The sequence below is a fragment of the Accipiter gentilis genome, chromosome Z (genome assembly GCF_929443795.1).
Source record: "Accipiter gentilis chromosome Z, bAccGen1.1, whole genome shotgun sequence".
Taxonomy (NCBI): Eukaryota; Metazoa; Chordata; class Aves; order Accipitriformes; family Accipitridae; genus Astur; species Astur gentilis.
The window spans coordinates 62,224,458-62,244,907 of NC_064919.1; the positions used below are offsets into that span (position 1 = coordinate 62,224,458).

The 20,450-nt window shown below is 35.6% G+C and overlaps 1 protein-coding gene across 2 annotated transcripts in view; it reads right to left on the reverse strand.

Moving 5' to 3' along the window:
- Positions 1 to 20,450, reverse strand: part of AP3B1 (adaptor related protein complex 3 subunit beta 1) — a 164,951-nt gene that overhangs the window by 13,556 nt on the left and 130,945 nt on the right. Inside the window, exons 23-27 of one of the 2 annotated variants that reach the window (XM_049794397.1) lie at positions 17,717 to 17,948; positions 14,586 to 14,670; positions 5,459 to 5,556; positions 4,328 to 4,362; positions 110 to 206 (exon numbers count right to left, since the gene is read on the reverse strand). In XM_049794397.1, the coding sequence (XP_049650354.1) occupies positions 198 to 206; positions 4,328 to 4,362; positions 5,459 to 5,556; positions 14,586 to 14,670; positions 17,717 to 17,948 (459 nt within the window). In that variant the 3' untranslated portion in view covers positions 110 to 197. Of the gene's footprint in view, positions 1 to 67; positions 207 to 4,327; positions 4,363 to 5,458; positions 5,557 to 14,585; positions 14,671 to 17,716; positions 17,949 to 20,450 lie in introns of those variants that run through there. The other variant, XM_049794396.1, reaches the window with a different exon arrangement.

Consider the following 20,450-nt stretch of genomic DNA (forward strand, 5'->3'; position numbering starts at 1 on the left):
TGATGAATTTTGAACTAACAAATTCATATTGAAAGATGGTTCCGCTATGAATGACATGTAATCTTACCTGTGTATGTTATCTTGACCAGAAGGGACTACACCCAGGTTTGCTGCCTTCACTACCTTCTCAATTATTACAAGTCTAGTAGAGTTCTGCGGAGCAACAGCTATTGTAGCAGATGTCTCATTCATTCCTGTCAGCATCCCTGAAACGTTAAGTATTTCATTATGACTACTTTAAGATTTGCTTGCTTATTAAGCATAAAACCAAAGTGAGAGACTTCTAAACAAAAACCCACATTTGCATTAAAAGTTAAATAATTCATCAAGAAAACAATTTTATAAGAAATTACATAACTACATCAGTTTAATGTATTACTTGAAATGCCCTATTATTAGAAACAAATTACTAATAACTGAACAAAGATATGTGTGATAGTAATGCAACTGTGAAATCAAGATGGTTCTTTTTCATAAAAAGTGTAACTTAAAAGAAGAATGTAAACATAGGAATGAAATATTAAGTAAGACTCATTTGGAAAAGTGCAGCTTAAGTAACACCATATACAAAGACACCTTGTAATCTTTCAATCATATAACCACTGCGCTTAATTATAATTTCATATCCAATTGCTAAAAATAATCTTGAAATTCAGAGAGTAGTCATTGGTTCAATTTAGTTCATGAAGATAAAGTCATCACATTTGAAACTGGGAAATTCAGTTAGTATCCATCTCTCTAAAATGTCATGATAAATTATTTGATTAAAATAATTTGAATATCACTACAAAATGGAACAGAAATGTCAAGATTATATCCACACATATGACAAAAAAAGTAAAGAAGGAAATGTTGTTCAAGGACATTTTAACAAAACCCCCCACTTTTCTCTTCTATCAATATCCATTGTTTAGGACAACGAGTTGCTGGATGCTAGTGTTGATTAAAATCCAACAGTAACTACAACTTAACATTGTGTGTGTATTTTTACACTATGTTCAGAAGCTGAAAACACAGACAAACAATGGAGCACAGTACTTTAGGCAGAAATATGAAGCATCTGAAATCCATGATAACATTCACAATGAAAACAATGCAAAAGTCTCAAAAGGGTAATATTTTAGGGCTGCACATACAGTTCTAACCGAGAGCAAATGGCACTAAGATGCTTAATAGAGCAATTAAAAAACATAAATCCAACATTTTTATGCACTAGAATGTGCATTAGCTGCTGTCACAAAATAAGAAATATCAAAGTAAAAATGGAACAGCTCGTAAATAAATAACAGGATATTTTTGAACATGATCTCTTGAAGAGAACAAAAATCAGCACACAACTTCTATAAAGATCAGCTTTGTTTTGGGAATAGAACATTCTGTTTCAAACTGTTTAACTTCACTATTAGGCAAAAGCTTTAAAAACTACATACACAGACTAAAACTGCTTTTAAGCAGAGCACAGGGACTGACATAACACTGCTGAGAGATGTGTGTACTCATTTAGGATTTAAACCTTCTCCATTAAGCTCTATTGAAGAGCAAATGCTGAATAAATGAATGCAACTATGTTTATGTTAAAAGCCTGTTTCCCGCAGCATGTAATTAAAGGAAATGTTGTACAAAGCCAGTACTTTTGTCAAGCTCCTGTAAATGGAAAGATGGATAGCACTCAGAGAAGTGAATGCATTGCTTCATATTTAACCTTAACACTCTTGTCATTAATGGTTTGTCTAACTTGTTCTATAAAAGACAAGGTACTGCTCCATTGAAGTAAAATTAAAAAAATCAACTAAACCATGCTTTTCAGAACAGAAGATTCATTATCGTCGACTAATGTATTGGCATAAAGCAAAGTAACATCCTATCAAGTAAGGCACACATTCAATCTGCCTTTTCACCCCCCTTTATTTTTAACTCATGCTGTTTTATTGTTATAGGCAATTTGTACCACTCAGCATGACAGTGTAAACTGAATCAAGATTAATTTACATGCAAAAGAACACTTAGGAGAGCAGCATGGTAAGCAAATGTATTGTCTCGATTGCTGAGGTGGAAAAGAACCTGGAAAGAAAAAAGGGTGCTCTAATTAAGGGGCATCAAATATGATTGCCTGTGGTAGTCAAGGGGCAGAAAATAGTATATGTCCAACCATTTAAAGAATTAGCATCTTGCTTGTTAGGAAGACAAGTTGGATATATAAATCTTAATAAAATTAGGTAAACAATTTGTTTACTTAACCAAGGTGTTTGTTTTTGTTGTTGTTGTTGTTGTTTTAAATGGGAATCAGGTATATACTTTTTTAAAAAAATTGACAAAATTATTTTGAAACATGGCTGCAGGGGAAAAAACCCCAGTCGTTATAATTGAAGTAGATTTAACTGGCTATTTTAAAAACACCTTCATAAAAATTCTGATTAATATCCAGGTATAACAATCACATGCCACCTTTAACATTGCTTGAAGCATGAGAATCTAAGAAAACTCTAGTCAGAGCCCAGAGCAGCAATTAATCTGGGTTAACTAACTGGTACAATGAAACAACTGTACACATTTTTAATAATAAGAGGAAATGAAATTAGAAAAATTACACTGGTATGTAACAAGGTATGTTAGCTACCAGACTAGTCCTATTCTGAACTAAGGCAAGGGGAGTTTTGCTACTGATTTTTAAAAACAGCAGACAAATAAAAATTTGGATACTGAGTTCCCACCAGTACGTCTCACGCATGCAGAACTCCTGCTAGAGAAACTGGACTTTTCATGGGGATGTGATGTAAAACAGGGTATAAAATCCTGAGGCCTGAGGATCAGTAAAAGTATTTAACTAGAAAGGTAAAGAGTAGTTTGGCAATACCATTTTAATCTACTGCTTCCAAACTGTCAATCACAACATCAACCACTAACTCAGCTGCAGCTCTTGGGAATTACCTCACCAGAGGATTCCCCAGCTCAGGAGGGAAGGGAAGGGGAGGGAAGGGGAAGGAAAGGGAAAGGAAGTGAAGAGAAGACTGTGTAGCAAGGCTTAGCGTACTATGCGCAGCATGTGGATAAATCCAGCTTTTGAGGTTCTGCTGCTACCACTAGATAACCTTCACAGCCATGAATATTCAATAACCTGTCTGTTCTCCTCTCCTTATGCCATCAGGAAGAAAAGGGACATATACAAATGTAACAAACAATGCAAAACAGCAGAGTGTAATTGAGTAAAGATGTGTAGCAATGAATTGTCTTCTACATAGCAGTATAATACTGGCTATTTCCTCTTTAGCATTCTTATTAGGTTACACATGCAATTTAGATGTAAAAATCCTTAAAACCCATACATATTCTCATTCTCCCCCAATATATTCTTGCATTTCTAATATTCTCCTCACTCCTTCACTATTTTTTTACCTATCTGTTTTGGTTACAAATAAAATAAGGCACCTCCAGGTACAAGACTTGAAACATCTTATGTCCAAAAACACACACAGAAAAAAAGGGGTGTGTGTGGGTGTGTGTGTTTGTGTGAGAAAAAGCATGACAACTGAAAAACAAGTTATATAAATCAGTTTCATTTGAGGAATACAGACAAATTGAAGTTAAACACAAAATAGAATAATATATACCAACTCCTAAACTGCCCTGCATTTATTATTGTAATTTGGATTTTTCATTTACCAAGATCACATAGTAATTCTCCCCAAATGCTAGCTGCTCCTACATCTTTGTAATAAATACTTATGTAAAATTTAGAACTGATACCTCTATTACCACGAATATTCTGAAACAGCTGATATCTATAAAAAAAAAGATGCAATAGAAAAGGTTTTTAAACCTGTGGTAAATTTGCCAGCATCAAGTCCTGCATCAAAGAATGAATTCAGGAAGACAGAGAGAGCAATACAGAAATGCCAAGAGACCTTCATGGATTTACAAATACTTCATATAAACAAATTTTCAAATAGCTTTATTCAGAGTAGCCTTTCTGCTCTATTAAACATAGCAAACAGCTGCCAGATTTATTCAGACAAATAATCAACAACCATAGAAGTAAAATGGCAGAAGAAAAAGGAATTTTGGCAACAACTCCACAGAGGACCACAGCTATTCTCCAAGTGCACTTCTATGTGCTTGTGGTTCTGTATGGCCAGTCAGGAGGAAAAAAAGCCCTCAGTCACAGTAAAATATACAAAAACTCTATCAAAATATCACAAAACAAGCAAATATAAAAACAGCGGGGGGAAGAAGCACAGTAACCTGCCTTCCTCTCGCTACAACCTCAGCTACAATTTTTACAAGGGAACAGTTTAAAATAGATGTGCCACAGCCTCATTCAATCACTCACCTTGGTTTGCTGAGCAGGTATAAAGCAGAGGCAGGCTTTAGCCAGCAAAAGGTAAGAACAGCAAATAAGTATCAATTGGTTAAGAAAACAAAGCACAATCCTAACTTTTCACTGCAGCCATAAGCTTAACTGAAAATGATCTAGGCGATATTTAAACTACTTTCTTAATCATTCAAAAATACAAAAGCAAGAAATGCTCAAAACCAATAATTAATAATACATAGCATTACTCATTGGTGTTCTTGACTGCTTGATGGATATACTGAGTTTCTGAGCCTTACACAGCAATGAGACAGGATCCCATGGGTATATTCTCATCTCAGTGTGAAGAGATTTACACATGTAAATCCCCATATATTGAGATAGATGAGTAAACACTATTACATTTGAATGCATCCAAAATGTAATCGTTTATATATTAAAATACCCAAGAATCATATCCAAATTACGGGTAGCAGTATGGACTATTCCATTTAACACACGGTCAAAGCTAAGTACAATTTTCTCTAATTGTTTTGTATAAAATATTCAAGTCACTGAAAGCTCTTAGGGAGGTTTGTGTTTGGACTAGCACCAGAAACTTACATCCTTTAAAGGCGCAACATTAGAAAAATGCAGAAGTATATAAAACATGTCACCTTTCTAAAACAGCATTCCAACAAGAATTTTTTTTATATGAAGTGTTTGAAAGGAAGAAGATTAAAATCATCTTCAAAGTAGCTGAGGAACAGGTACACTAACAGTATCTAAAAGCAGCCTTTAAAAAAGACTAGTAAAGACAGACACCATATCAATGTATATTTGGTTTATTTCCTTGAGCTGGGATTCCAACTTTCTGCTTTACTGCTAGCAGGAAAGATATTCACACTTCATGATAGGAAGCCAAAACTTGCTGAACCAAAAGACTGTTTCAGGGTGAAGAGTGGGCTTTGTGCTTTTAAAGGCACACTGAAAAGCTGTCAAATACCACTGCACATTTTTAAATTAAATCATTAGTATCAGACTGAATACTAACAGAGACTAACACAAACAGCTACACTAGAAGCACTTGCTGTACGCTTGGAAATTGAAAGGAACACAGCCCTCTTCTCATCCAAACACATTTATTGAAGCTGCTGAAATATTTCTCACCTTGCTCCTTCTTAAAGTCTTTCTCTGACATAGTGACAGGCAAAAGCAGTTCTCCAACAGGGGGTTGAATGTTAACATTGAAATAATCATCCTTTGTGCTGGGAAAAGAGAAATTACAGAGAATCAACAAAGTGCTTCAACATAGATTAATATATACATATCAGCTCCAAATTTACTATGGAATCTATAAACAGTGTAAGAACTACCTGCATGATTTCTACCTTTTTAACCCCAAAGCCTGCTGATTTCTTACATCAGTAAAGCTGAGCCATTTTCTCCAGTACAAATGTAGTATTAATATAGCATGCATGCTCTTGTATTTCTGAAAATGTAACTTTTACTCTTATTAATGTTTATTTGTGATCTATAGGCATCACACTCAAACTAAATGCTTGCAAAGGACAAATTATTATGCATTTTACAATTCCTTTAAAAGAACGGTTGTTCACAAATTCTGTCATCAGCACCAGCAGTCCCAGAAATAGGGCTAAACCTAGGAAAGGTTTTATTTCAGAAAAAAAGATTATTATTGTCTGAAAAAAACCCTAAACAAACCAAACTATAAATTTGAGAGTAAAAAAGAAATACCTTTGATCACTTCAACTTGGCAACATTTTGTATATTTAAACAAAACCACACAGCATACCAGTTGATGAAAAAGCACACTGGAAAATTGCAGAATTTGAGTTAGAGAGTTAAAAAAATTACTTTCAGTAGTAGCATACTACTATCAAATGCTATAGATTCCTCTTTATGAAATAAATATCATACAGTGAACTTGGTCTTCCTATCCATTCAATTCTCTGAGTTTCCAACTATCTTGTTTTGGAGTTCTTCAAGTCTACAGAAACTCAAGATACATTCAGTCTGCTATGTTTGTTTGACTAACTATACCTAAGGGATTTGGCTAGCAATTCAGAATCAGTGGATCCAGTCAGAATCTTTGTTAATGCTTTGAGGCATGAGAAATTTTTAGAGAAGAACACTTTTGTTTTTGCTGATGTACCAAATAGTCAATACATATTGATTGCTGATATGCCTCAGATATCCTACTTAAATATAATGATACAATCATTAGAATGGAAAATATATTTCATCAATTAATATCTATGGTATTTAAATTAACCTCAAACATCTGTTACTGATTTTTTATAACTCTGCAACTTCAAAATTCTAAAATAAGATAGACTGATGCAAAAACCAGCACTAGGTCAATAATATAGAAAATACACATCTCCCCCCTAAAGATGCAAGATAAGCCACCTGAAAACAGGAAAGCATTTTATGGTCCTATTAGTTAAAATATTAATACTTACCTTAATTACCCAATTTCACAAGCAAATGCTTAGGGACTAGTACATTATTACTTTCTGACTTCTGATGTGTTATAATTATGTTTATGGATGCAATCTCAAGTATGGGCTTTTCAAATAAAATTCAGCATTAATGTTAACTTTGTTGAAAATTATTATTTAGTAAACATACAGTGAAACAATCTCTTCAAACCTGGCTAGTATTTCATTTACAAAGAATCATTTATGAAGTGCTGCTTTTAAAAATTTGCTTAGCTAACAAATTCTCACTTTTTTTCCTATAGTACTTTAAATACCATCCATCTCTAAAGTCATTAGAATACTAAAAGAGCAGGGATTGTTTGACTGGCTAGCCTGATCAAGTGCACTGTAAAATAAGAAAGCAATATTTTTTTCTTTAATTTTTCCTTTGAAAACTGCCTTTGAAAACTGATCAAGAACTCCAACAGCTTAAGAGCTGAAGGAAGGGTCTTTAATCAACTGCCTCTTAACTTTCTGCTGTTTATATATACTACTTGGACTACATTACTGAAACTTTTAACAATACCTTCATTGGTATTGTTCAACTGATCATTCAACCAATGTTATCTTTCATATTTAAGCAAGATGTGCACTGCGTAATTCAGCATAAAACAGATAAGCAGTTTTATGTACAATGATTCATGTCCTGCATTGACTGGACATACCATTTGAACCTAAACTTGACTTTTAACATCAATGTTTAGATTGCTTTGAAATGCTCCTAACAATCTTTTCACAATAAGAAGGAATAAAAGTATGTGCATAGCTTGGGTTTTATATAGCTGTAACCACTCAAGAGGATCACTCAACACCTCTGCTGTTAACAAACTTTTCACTTCCCTTTCCCCTAATGATTAAAAAGCTAATAGATATTCTTTGATAAACCATGATAAACCATGAATTCTTCATAGTCTGCAAGCAGAAATTCTGATTGCTAGTTGTTCTTCAAAACCACTTTGTTCTTAATTTCACTTTAGCCAGCATCTGGTTTACTTTGCATTACTTTAATTTCAGCGTACCTCAGTAAATTTTTTTTTCAGCCAGAGAAAATCATTCTCACTTTTATCATTCTCTTCATCACTCACTTTACATGCTAAATATACAGCTTTTGTTTATTGATCTGCATCTCCTCTATCACATCTATATTAGAGATCAAGTAATATCTTAATTTAAGAAAAGTGATTTCATAGTTCCATAGAACCATATGACCAACTCAAGTCAGAAGGGGCATCTGGAAATCACCTGGTCCTACCTCCTGCTCAACCCGGGGCAACCTTAGTTCACACTACTCAGGGTCCTGAACATTTGAGCTCTGAGTATCTCCAAAGATGGAGATTTCATCAGATACCTAATAATAAAATTGACTCTTGCAGTACAACTACATAATTTCCCCCAATATCTAGTAAACTAAATTCCAGTGTATTTAACTTATTTATTTATACTTTCAATACTATAATTAGTATAAATGACATTTAAACAAAAAACTGCAGAAGTGGTTTGAAGCTTGAACATTAACATTTAAGAATCTGGCAGACAACTGGTTCAAGTCTCACTGAAACAAATCTCAGGTGGCGTTGCTCTAACTTTCCTAGAAGATCAAGCTGAAAAGCTTATCAGAAAAAAAGCAGTTTCTCAGGCCAACAAACATAACTGGGTTTAGATTTAAAAAATTAAAGACTGCATTTTCTGGTATTAGCAAATGCAATTGATGTTATATCCTTAGTGGAACACGTATTCTTAGTGAGAAGTCTGCAGAAGGAATCTCTAAAAGAATCAGACAAATAGGGATGTCCAAGAACAGTACCTTGACACTAGTTCGCATAATCTGTTTTGTATTTAATTGTGAACTTAGGGGCAAATAACATTAGACATCATTACTCTTACTAACTTACATTATTGCCTTAATAACTGTTAAACTGTACATACTCTATTTTTAAAAGACTTACACCATTTTCATGATGTAATTCCAAGGATCCCATGAATTTATCTTCTGATGTACTCAATTAAGATGAACAAATGAGAGATGATAATGCTCCCACAGGAACACAAGGAGACTTACCATCTCCATGATAAATGACACCACAAGACTAACATTCAATACTTTAGAAGACACAAAGTTTTAACTTTTCTTCAGGTGGCTGCAGTGGGAGCAGCTAGCAGCTGTTGTTTGAAAACAGTGTCCATTTTCCTTATTCCCCCTCTCTTCTCTCTTTTTTTTTTTTTTTTTTTTTAAAGGATTGGCTCCAAAGTGTTCATGTGAAAGAATTTCTCTGCCATAACAAAAGACCTGAGGACAATGATGGCAACATCTTGGTTAAAACTAACACAAGTTATATTATCACTTGTGAATGAGTACTTACAAGATTCCACAATGGCAGTTTTTAAAGTTTTAATTTTCAAAGCTTTTAAAAAATTATTATTCTAATAAGAGGCTGGGGGATATCGTTCTTGCTATTTATATTACAGTTTTTTGTTTCACTCCTAGTAGCTGCTTCACCCAGAATACATCTATCCAAAATGAGCTCATGATTTTTGTCTTGTATTCAAAAAAAGTCCAGAGATGGTAAAATAAAGAATGGAAAGGGAAGAGCAACACACTAAGTTCCTGCAAAACACAGAATGGAGAAGTCTAGGAGACTTTGCTCATAGTCCTGCTGAAGAAAGGAAAAGACTGCATCCTGCTTCTACAAGAAAAAAGGCTAGGGTGATATAAGAAATGAGAGTAGTTGTTCATGCCCAGCCTTGCTTTTTCCAGGTCAGTTATGTATCTTGATATAATTGCTTTCTGGAACTGGGTCAACCGACTACTTTAGAGTAACGAAGTAAAGAGTACCAGATTGCTTGTCTTAATATCCAACATCTGTAAACAACTTGGTGCTTTGCTGACAAAGCACTAGGGAAGTAAACAGCAAGAAACAAGTGAAAATGCAAGTGACAGTGATGTGAAGACAGTCCTGCATCTCTAATGTTAGTTTTTAATATATTCCATAACACGTTCTACCAAATAATTTTAATCAGATGCTTTTCTCCACGCACCTACACCTGAATGCACGCTTGCACTCAATACAAATACTGACTGCTACCCAACTGATCTCCTTCATTTACTCCTCTTTGCAGGTAGAAGTTGTGCTTGGGAAGATTCCTACATCAACACAAAGTAAGGTAAGAGAATTTCTCATCGCAAAAAATCTCTTTCTTGGAAAACAAAATTTAGAGCAAAAGCTTCTATGATAAGGTAGAAACTGCAAACAGCAGATTGAGTAAGGTTTTCAAATCTCATTCATGGAATTTACTTAATTTAAGAAAATGCTAGATTCTTCCTGCTACGCCAACCTATTCTGGAATAAAGAGAGCAAAATGGTCTCTTTATACAGTCCAGGGCAGATGAGGCAAACACACAGCTTTCTTTTCTACCAGCATAACAAAAGTAGAAAAGTATGTACAGGATCCCAGCTCTTCTAATAACACTGGGATATAGGAAATACCAATATAAGGTAACCAGCCCGTGCTTGTAAAAACGTCTGTCACATGTCACACTATTTTCCTCATTATTCTGAGCAAGAATGGAAGGCATAGAAGTTGTTGCTTTCATTCCATTTTTCTTTCTTCTTGGGAGCTCTGGTTGTACTCTTTGCACTTAAAACTTGAGAAAACAAGGGGAAGAGACGTTTCCTACGCCAAGTTGTTTCAAAGAGAACTAAACAACATCCTGCATACTTTTCAAAAGAATGGGGAGAAGAAAACAGGTTCTCTGTAAATTACTTTTATCTTCAAAGCTGTGGTTCTTTTACAGCTTTGTGAACAGCTAAGAGAATTTGGAAAGGGGACGAAAAGAATAGGGAAGAAGAGGTAAGGACAAGCCTCCTTCCCCAGCTCTCAATGTTATAAAGAGGACATTTTACCTTTAGTCACTTGCCTGACACCTACAGAAAGCTGGAGATTTGCCTACTGGGTTCTACAAATGCAGACAGGAATCTGAAATGCTAAATACATGTACACAAAATAGGATACAGGCATGTATATGCTGTAAGTCTCTGTTTCTGTAACCTTCCTCGTATTTCCTCTCTAGGGATTCAAATGTCTTCATTCCAACGATCCAAGGCCAAATTCTGACATGGCAAAGCTCCCAAATCTTTGTTCAAACATCTAAGGAAACTGGTAAACTCTGAGAAAGACCTGAGAATATCTGAAAAGTAGACATGCAAGATAATAAAGATAAAATAAGACACAGTGGTAGTATTGTTAAGATGGTGATTACTAGGAGCTCAAGGATTCAAGAAGAAACACACTGATGTGGAAATATATAAAATCTGACAAGGAGAAAAAAATCCACAGTCAGTGGAGTACTGCAGTCAACCTGTAACATCAAGGATCCATTCCAATCTTTCTTTTCTGCTCACTGATGCCTACCTGCTTAGCAAAGACTGAGGTCTTTTACTAGGACGGTGAATATACCTATGCTTAACTAGGATTCAACAAGCTACCAGACTACCTTGCATGTGAGTTAGCCAATAACAAATTGCTTTATACTTCTAAGTTGTGTATATCCCGCTTGCAGAATCTGATCAAAGTAACCCAAAAAGAAACAGTAACGCTCACAAAATCTTTTAAAAGTCTAAGTTCCTCCATTTATTCCTCTTTAACTTTCTGTTTGAGATGCATTATTGTGCAGAACACCAGTGTGGCACAAGAAAAATAGCAATGAAGAGATGTTCTCCTTATGAGTACATAGTGTTAACATCCTAATACACATTCTAAATGAACGTATTAGGCACAGGTTTCAAGTTAAGGTGTTTCACCTCTTTTTAGACGTGTGATCTTGGTAAGCTTTGCTTAATAAAAATAGTATTTATGAGGGAGGTCTTTCAAAGCTCTGCCCTTCAAACCTCTCTCCATAATGCAGTTTCTCCTTCATTGTCCTTGATTTGTACAACAAATTCAGAATGAGATCTAAATATTTTATTACTCACATTAGTTTTTTTCTTTATACAGTTTGTACTTATTGAACCACTAGTACAACAGCACATCCCCAAGCAGAAAGGTAGTGTTTGCTATGCAAAACACACAGTCCATGATTGGCATGTAAGACCAATTGATCTACCCATTACCACTATCTCCCTACCCCCACAAGCTTTACTATAAAGCTATTGATTTAAACACTGCCGATCGGTTTCCATTTTCTGATTTTGGGCAGGCCAATTAAGAAAGTGAGTAATTGTGATTACACTGCTTCAGGATCAATTATATTTGATGCAAGACAAAGTGCTCCTCTTAGAACAATGTAAAGAAAATGATTATGATCAGGAACACTTTACTGCTGAACACGCTTCTAACAAAAATGCAAAATAACTGACAATGTCTTTCATAAAGATATGTTAGCAGGAAATACAAGAATATCAACACCTTTGTGTGCACAGTATTTTAACTACATTTTGACAAACTTCTACAAGTCATTCTTCCTTCTGGATGAAAGCTTTTTAAGAAGTATGACAAGTTAAAAAGGCTGCAGCTGAGTTCTGAGACATCGCCCCCAACACTTTACACTGCACGATTTCTTCAATGATACTGAAATCAGTAAGAGTTTGAACAATACATGTTTTAACAGTAAACCAGCAAATTTAATGCAAAGAACATTTTACCTATTTTTATACTATTTTCTAAGAACTAGTGTCAAAGTCACAAGGCCCTATCAATTAGTAAAGGAACAAAGTAAGCAATTCCTATTCTTAATTTAATTTTAAACTTAGCTTGAGCTTTGTCATTGGACTCACATTGTCCAAATCATTAAAATGAATACACCACTGAGGTCTGAGGCAAATCTATTTACAGTGATGTTACTCATAGCCTGGTTGGTGTTCAGGAATATTGATCTGTCTTGTTTGTCTAATAGGAAAATAATAAACAATTACTAGGCAATGTTGGAGAAAGTAATCAGTTTTTATATATCACTAATACAGCAGACCTCCCAAAACATAAAGGTGATGATCTGCATAAAATCAATGTGTTATGCTACATTGCTTATCCTCATCACTGCTAAGATTCTTAGCAATAAATGGTATAAGTTTGGAATAGAATCATTAGTATACTGAAAACATGTACTTGAAAGAAAAATATCTGCTCTATTTAAAAAAGAATGTTCCTACTTGATAAATCGAGCATATTTTATTTAAAAAAACTCAAAATATATTTAGGGAAAGAGAGCCTATCATTCTGAAGCAATTATGAAATTGCATTGCCCAGAAGGGAACTTCCCTTCCCCAAAAAACCTAGCATCAGGCAAGAGTCCGAAGTCGTTTCCAAATTTCAGCAAACAGCATACAGACCAGCTACAGTAACGTGATGTACATAAACTACATGCTGCAGACATCTTGCTGGAGGTACTAATATCTTTAAAATGCATGAGCATCCATTTTACAGGAAAAGGTTTGAGGACTGGAAAAAAATTAAATTCAATAGTAAAACCTCTTTACCCCTAGAACAAAAAATCTTATTTTAGCAATGGTTCTTCTGGAGTCATTTGGGTACTTCTCTAATTTTAAGATTTTCCTGCTATCTTTAATAACCTGTAAGTTGGGCAAACTGTGCTTAGTAGCAGCACACTAAAATATCTACAGGATTCAAGAAAGGGGTACAGAACTTTCTCAATGGAATTCCCCTAAACTGGAACATGACAATGTGAATGTCTATTCAATATCCTTTTTTTTGCAGAGTACAGAAAGTAGTGCTTCTTGCAACAAAGTATGTCAAAACCCATTATTTCAAAGTAGTAAAAAAAATAATAAAAATTGTGCAGATCTATTTAGTGCCTTTGCATAGTTTCAAGGACTATATAAGCCTGAATAGCTCTTAAAAGAAGTTGTCTAGCTTTCCCCCCCAGATCATTCCAATGTTTGGACACTGTGATGTGACTCAAATTTTCCCTGGTTTCAAATGCTAGTTTATAACAGAGTTCTCACTGGGTGAACAGGTTCCCTGCTAGCCTAGAATGCAACAGGAACTCATACAAAGGAGGATCCTTAATGTGCCAATAATGAGGACAAGAAGTGTAAATCAGGAATATAAGACAAAATCTAGTTGGCCAGCCAGTTACTTGTTTTTATTCTCTCTCTAATAATTTAAAAGAATCTACAGCTTGAGGAATAAGTTACTTTGGCCAGCAAATTCTGGGGTTGGTTTCAAGCAGTCACGTTATACGGATCACAAACAGCCATAATAAGCACTCGAGGTAGTAAAATTACTCACACTATGTGCTTTTTTGCTTGTGATTTCTTACAAGGAAGAACACACACAAAGCACTCCAGCAGACTAGTCAGACCTGACTGCTCCCTTCAAGGTGGTATTACCAAGAAGAGTCCCAAGAAGAGGGGGAAAAATAAAAATAAAGCTCAGAAACAGAGAGGTAATTCTAAATCTGAAGAGCAGTTCATGCTTCTGCTTGGTATCATTTACACTAAGGGAAAAACAGGATATCCCAAACACAACCTGTCAAAGAGTTTTTGAACTTATACATGTGATTCCAAACATAGATTTGAGGTTCCCATCAAATCTGTGTTTTTAGAAGCAAGTGTTAAAAAAAATTGGAAGCCTAAGGAAAACTGATAATCCATGTAATAGTATAACCAAACACTATGTCTTTATTCTCTAAAAACATCTTGGGTATACATCACGTTGTGAACTGTTGTTCAGTTCTTTAAATACTTAATGAACAGCAAGTACACTACTTCCAACTAAACTTCCAATACACACTACTTTTGCCTTTCAAGAACAAATACCCTCTCTCCCCAAGAACTCACCATAACTTGAAACTGGCCATCTGAGCAGAATCACAGAAGTCAATACCCATTGAAACTGTAATGGATCCCGCAGGCTCAAGGCACTCTACATGAAAACATTTTGAACAGGTAAGGTACACATGCAAAGCGACAGAAGATCCCAGATGCAAACCCCCAAACTCCACATAATTAGAAAACCTATATTAAAAAAAAAAAAGCTCCATAAAAAAAGAGTCAATACTTGTAGTTTTATTTCAAGTAGGTATCACTCAAAACGCTTGCAAGTTTAAGTGTCTTGGATTGTCCTTCCCCAGTTTGTGCACATCAAATGTTGCCATTTCAATCTTACAGCCCCACCATCCACAAAATAAAGATACGTATTAGAAAATCTAGGAAATTTATTTACAGCAAAAAAATATTGAAGTTACATCCTTTTACTTGTGTACACATCCAGCACTGAGATTTCATTTTCACTAACACCAGTTTGCAAGTTTAGTTAATAAATAGTAAAACACAACAAATATTAATAAAATTTACATTACTACAGTAATGGAAAAAGAACTGAACTTAAAATATTTCATGATTAGTCTGGTTTACTTATTTCTCAATATTCTGCTTGCATTAGTTATGGAAGGGAGTAGAAAGATCATGAACCCAAAATGGAAGATAATTTTGTGCTTTACAAGCAATGCAGACTGAAGCACTTCTCAAAGTAAGGTATCAAGACACATGCTCATTCTTAGTTTCTTGGCTACATCACTATACTGTTTCCTCGATGTTGTAGAGATAAGATGTTTTAGAGGTATTAAAATCAAGCATTGGAGCAGAGTTTGACTTCTCAAGATTACAAGAAAGAAAACCTAAAAGCACAGTTAGAAGAGAGGAATTCAAATAAAAATGATTGGGCAGGCAGAAAAATGTCTAATTTCTAGTTTATTCATTAATGTATCTGATCACTTTCAGTAACTGAAGAGTAGGCAGCTGCTCCATGACAAAAGGAAACAAAATTTAACTCTATCAAGATCAAGTTCTGAAAAATAAGGAAAACATGGAGGTGATACAGTTAGGCAAAGATCTAACACTAGGGAATGAATAGAAAACAAAGTATTTCGAGAAGTCTGTGTAAAGCCCTGAAAGATTACAGGCTCCAGCTCAAATTCAGACTAAACTCTACCAAAGTCTTTGAGCTTAATGTTTTCAAGCAGGGTTTCAAAGGCACTAGCCAACAAGAAAATACTGCACACAAGGACTTCGGTGAAATAATTTGGCCCGTTTCCACTGGCAAAATCAGGACAATTGCCAAAGGCAATTGCAGTGATGGAGGCAAAACTAGACTTATACTCCAGTAGGAATACCTGTCTACACTGACACTTCTTATGTTGGTTCTGCTGGGCAAGTTACAGGATGTGTTTCCCAAATGCTGGAAACACAAAAGGTAATAAGAACAACAGGGCATATAAACCAAATTATAGATAAAGTGACAAAGCAACAGAAAATTTGCATTCAAGCAAGAAAAGCAACATTTTGGAAGGAACTACAGAGCTTATCTTCTGCAGAAGAAATCAACAGCTTCAGAGCACAGATACACAATAATGACTTTCTTGGGGAAATAAATACTTTGAAGGGTAGGATTGTCTTGTGGAACTCAAGAAACATGAACTGGATAACTTATTAATTCCAGATTTTTTTCATGTTTTTTACATGAGAGAAGTGAATGCTACTGTTCAGTGTTATTGTGAGTACAGTATCTCCTGATATTATTTAGAGTAATACTAGTCTTCTACTTGTAAGCCTTTGTGACTATTTCTTTAAATGTTTAAAGGGAGGGATATACAATTAGGCTGATGGTCAAAACTAACTTGAAATCAGAACTCTGTTCTGGACTTGTTATCTTGAAGAATAAACAACAAACAGTTCACTTAACACAAAAATTACTAACTTTCCTAAAAGTAACTGCCTTGATCAAGTATGTATCATTATCAAAATGCAAATGGTTCAAAAATTTTAACTCTAAAATAAACGGTAGCATTGTACAAGTACTTTTGTAGCTATTTGCTGTAAATCTGTGTAGCCTTTTCAATGTTAAGAAGATAAGTATTTCAATAGCATACAGCAATTTAATACCAAAACATCTTTTTAAAAACTGAAAACAAAGAATACTCTTAACTTCACTGTTGTTCTTTAAGAACTTGTTTCTGTATTCTTCTAACATGATACAGATTCACATAATAAGGTAGCTCATTAAAGGAGAAGTAATGTGTCTAAAGTACAGGAGCTTGTGTCAAAAAGGAGTGTGTCTATCCTTTCCATTTATATTATGAAATAGGGACACTTTTGTTCCTTCTGTCTGTACCACAATGTCCTAAAACAAACAACTGCTGAGAAAAGAAAGCAGGTTGTGTGCACAGGTACTACCCTTGAATAAAAGTTGCTACAATCTGTTCTTTCTCAGGTTTTCTACTCTTTTCCACTAACAAATTTAGCAAAAAAGCATCCTAATCAGAAGGTAGAAAGTAAACCAATTTAGGTTAGGGCTGACTTAAGCATTACTTTCTACCTAGTCTAAGAAGCCACACTTTGTAGAAGTATGGTAGATGCAAACTGGACTAAAACATATACTTCCACCTCACTGCCAAAAGCTCACAAGGGAAACAATGACAATACTCTGAGCCACCAAAATAAATATTACATCTACAATTTTTTTTTAAAGCTTGGAAAGAAAATAATTGTGAATACATAAATCAAAACCTCATTCTTAAGAGTAGCCCATTACAGCCATCCTGGACTAAGGCTGTAAGAGAATCAAAATTTGTGGGGAGACAGAAAAATTTTATTGTATCAACTGGAACTGATATAATATAATTGATATTTGAACAAGCAGGTAGGCTTTCAGGCATGGAAGTTCTGATCTAAGGAGTTATTTTCAAAATCAAATACAAGCAGTGGAAAGCTGAATGAAGTCTTTGTTAAAATCAGATTATCTAAGAAAAGACAGTAGCATGAGAGTGTGTGTGTATGTATACAGACATATGTATATGTCTGTATACATACATATATACGAGTATACATATGACTATGCAAAATCACTTTCCTAGATTTGAAATTTTGCAAAAGGTTAAGATTCTGTATTTTTAAAGATAGGACTGGATTACCTATTGGATTAAACTCATGCATCCTCATGCCTGGAGGCAATTTCTTCTCCTTGATGTGAATATTCTCTATCTTTTGATCAGTTGTATTTGTTACTGTCACTTGCACAGATACCATACGATCACCAAAAATGCCTGGCTGTCTTGAGAAGTGATAATGAGCTGCTAATCCTTTTCCACTCATTCGATGAAGCAGTTCATGTGTTTTTGTTGGCACAGAGACTGGGGCAGCAACCTGTTCAGTACAAAACAACAGTTGGTGAATGTTGTGAGTGAAGAACAGATAAAATGACAATTAAATATTGCACTTTTCACTCAGCTAGAATGCCTGCTTTCTAGTCGGAAATTTAGTGAACTAGAAACATGTAAGGACATATTCAAATGCATAAAAAAATTGCAGTCACAGATATCAGATAGTGAAGCCTAAAAATAACATTTCTGGTGCTGAGAAATAGCAGCTTTAACTTTGTCGTATTTGCCTCACTTTCCATTATAAATCTGTTTTCAATGTTTTAACTCTACAGTTATCAACTAAATTATCAGAAGGTTTTTTTATGAGTTACAGTTAAAATACTTGTTTCCAACAAGAGATCTCTTTCAATTCTGTACATCAGAACTCAAGAGTGACCCCAAGCCCACTATGTACTGTGAAAGTATGATGAAAAATTGTCCTCTCCTTCTCTTGTTAAAACCACAAAAAATGTTGCCTAACAATTACACCAATCAAATACTAAACCCCCAGTTGTATAGAGCAGAAGCATGTTGCCATTTTTTTAACAGTCTTGCTGCAACAAGCAGTAAGAGAAATCCCAAGAACATTTGGGTCCATTCTATCCTGAAGAAGTAGCTTGAGTGAAAGATGTTCAGTGTGCAAACAAATTCCCAGAAGATACTGCTGATAAGGAAATCTGAAATCATAAGCTCAAAAGTACAAAAGTAAGGACTATGCGGAAAACTGCAGAAAAGCGAATTTGAATTCTTTAAACAAGTTTTAAGGAAAGGCTAGGAAATTACATGAAAAGTAACACCACACAAACAGAATATGGAGGTTGAAAAAGCCAAGTGCTCAGCAAAAAAATCCCATTTCTCTGGTCAATGCCCTATGAGCTACTGTTAGATCTATTAGCTATCTGTTAGATATATCTGTTTATCTGTTTCCACAGATGAGAGTCCATCTTCTCTTGCCCTACCCATAGACCTGAATGTGTAACTAAGTGAAAGAGAAAACTGCAAATAGCAGCATGTTCAAGACTCCAAGCAGCTAAGCAAGGAGAATGGGCTTTTATCTTGCCTTCCCTACAAAACTCTTACAGTTTGCTACATTTTCCTGAACGCCACAATTAACACTGAGGGGCTGATCTGAAGACTTGGTGAATGCTTCCAGTAATAAGGGAAGGTGGTAAGAACTGGGATTTAAACCCACAAAGTGTTACAGAAATGGGAGAGTATGTGGAAAACATAAGGCTGTAAAGGATCCTTTTGAAAAACTTCAGAAGTTAGAGAGCACATCACTTGATCTTAATCTCCAAGCGCCAGCTTCTGAACTGGAAAGGCAGGCTAGTAATATCCATCACTTTAAAGGAGTATCTGTAAAGTTCAATTAATAAATGTTTAGAAGTGTGAGCACTACACTGACGAAAGCTGAAGAAAACTATATAAGGAACTGATTTGATTGTGTATTCAGAGGCGGCTTTGGAAGGTGCATTAAGTTTCATACATATCATAACTGAATGAAGAATAATGAAGGAAAAAAGGCAGAAAGGCTTCCCATCCCCTCAAAACTCAACCACTAGTGGCTGGCTGGGCAGGGCCAGCTCGATTGGCAGATCCTATAGTATTAACTAACCAGGTGGCTTTTGCTAAATATGTATCCCAATGTTTGAAAGTCCCACCCCACATTGCTTTCAATGTAGTTTTTAGCAGTCCGTTGTATTGTTCGCTTTTACCGGAGGCTGGTGTATGATAGGGGATATGATGCACCCACTCAACGCCATGCTCTTTGGCCCAGGTGTCTATGAGGTTGTTTTGGAAATGAATCCTGCTGTCTGACTCAGTTCTTTCTGGGGTCCCATGTCACCCTAAGAGTTGGCTTTTCAAGGTCCAGGATAGAGTTCTGGGCAGTGGTATGGGGCACGGGATATGTTTCCACCCATCTGCTGGTTGTTCCCACCATTGTAAGTGCGCCACTTGCCTTGGCATGTGTGTGGGAGTGTGATATAGTCAATCTGACAGGCCTCCCCATATTTCTATTTCAGCCATTGCCCTCCATACCACAGGGGCTTTAACCACTTGGCTTGCTAAATTGCAGCACGTTTCACATTCGTGGATAACCTGTGCAGTAGTGTCCATGGTTAAGTCCAACCCTTGATCACCAGCCCATGTAAATGCTGCATCTCTTCCCTGATGGCCTGAAGGATCATGGGCCCACTGAGCTATAACTAACTCACCCTTATGATGCCAGCCCAGGTCCACCTAAGCCACTTCAATCTTAGCAGCCTGATCCACCTGCTGGTTGTTTTGATATTCTTCAGTGGCTCAACTCTTGAGTACATGAGCATCTATGTGACGTACTTTTACCACTAGCTTCTCTAGTCGAGTGGCAATATCTTGCCACAGTGCAGCACCTCAGATGGGTTTGCCTCTACGCTGCCAGCTAATCTGCTTCCATTGCTCTAACCACCCCCAGAGGACATTTGCCACCATCCATGAGTCAGTATAGAGATAGAGCACTGGCCAC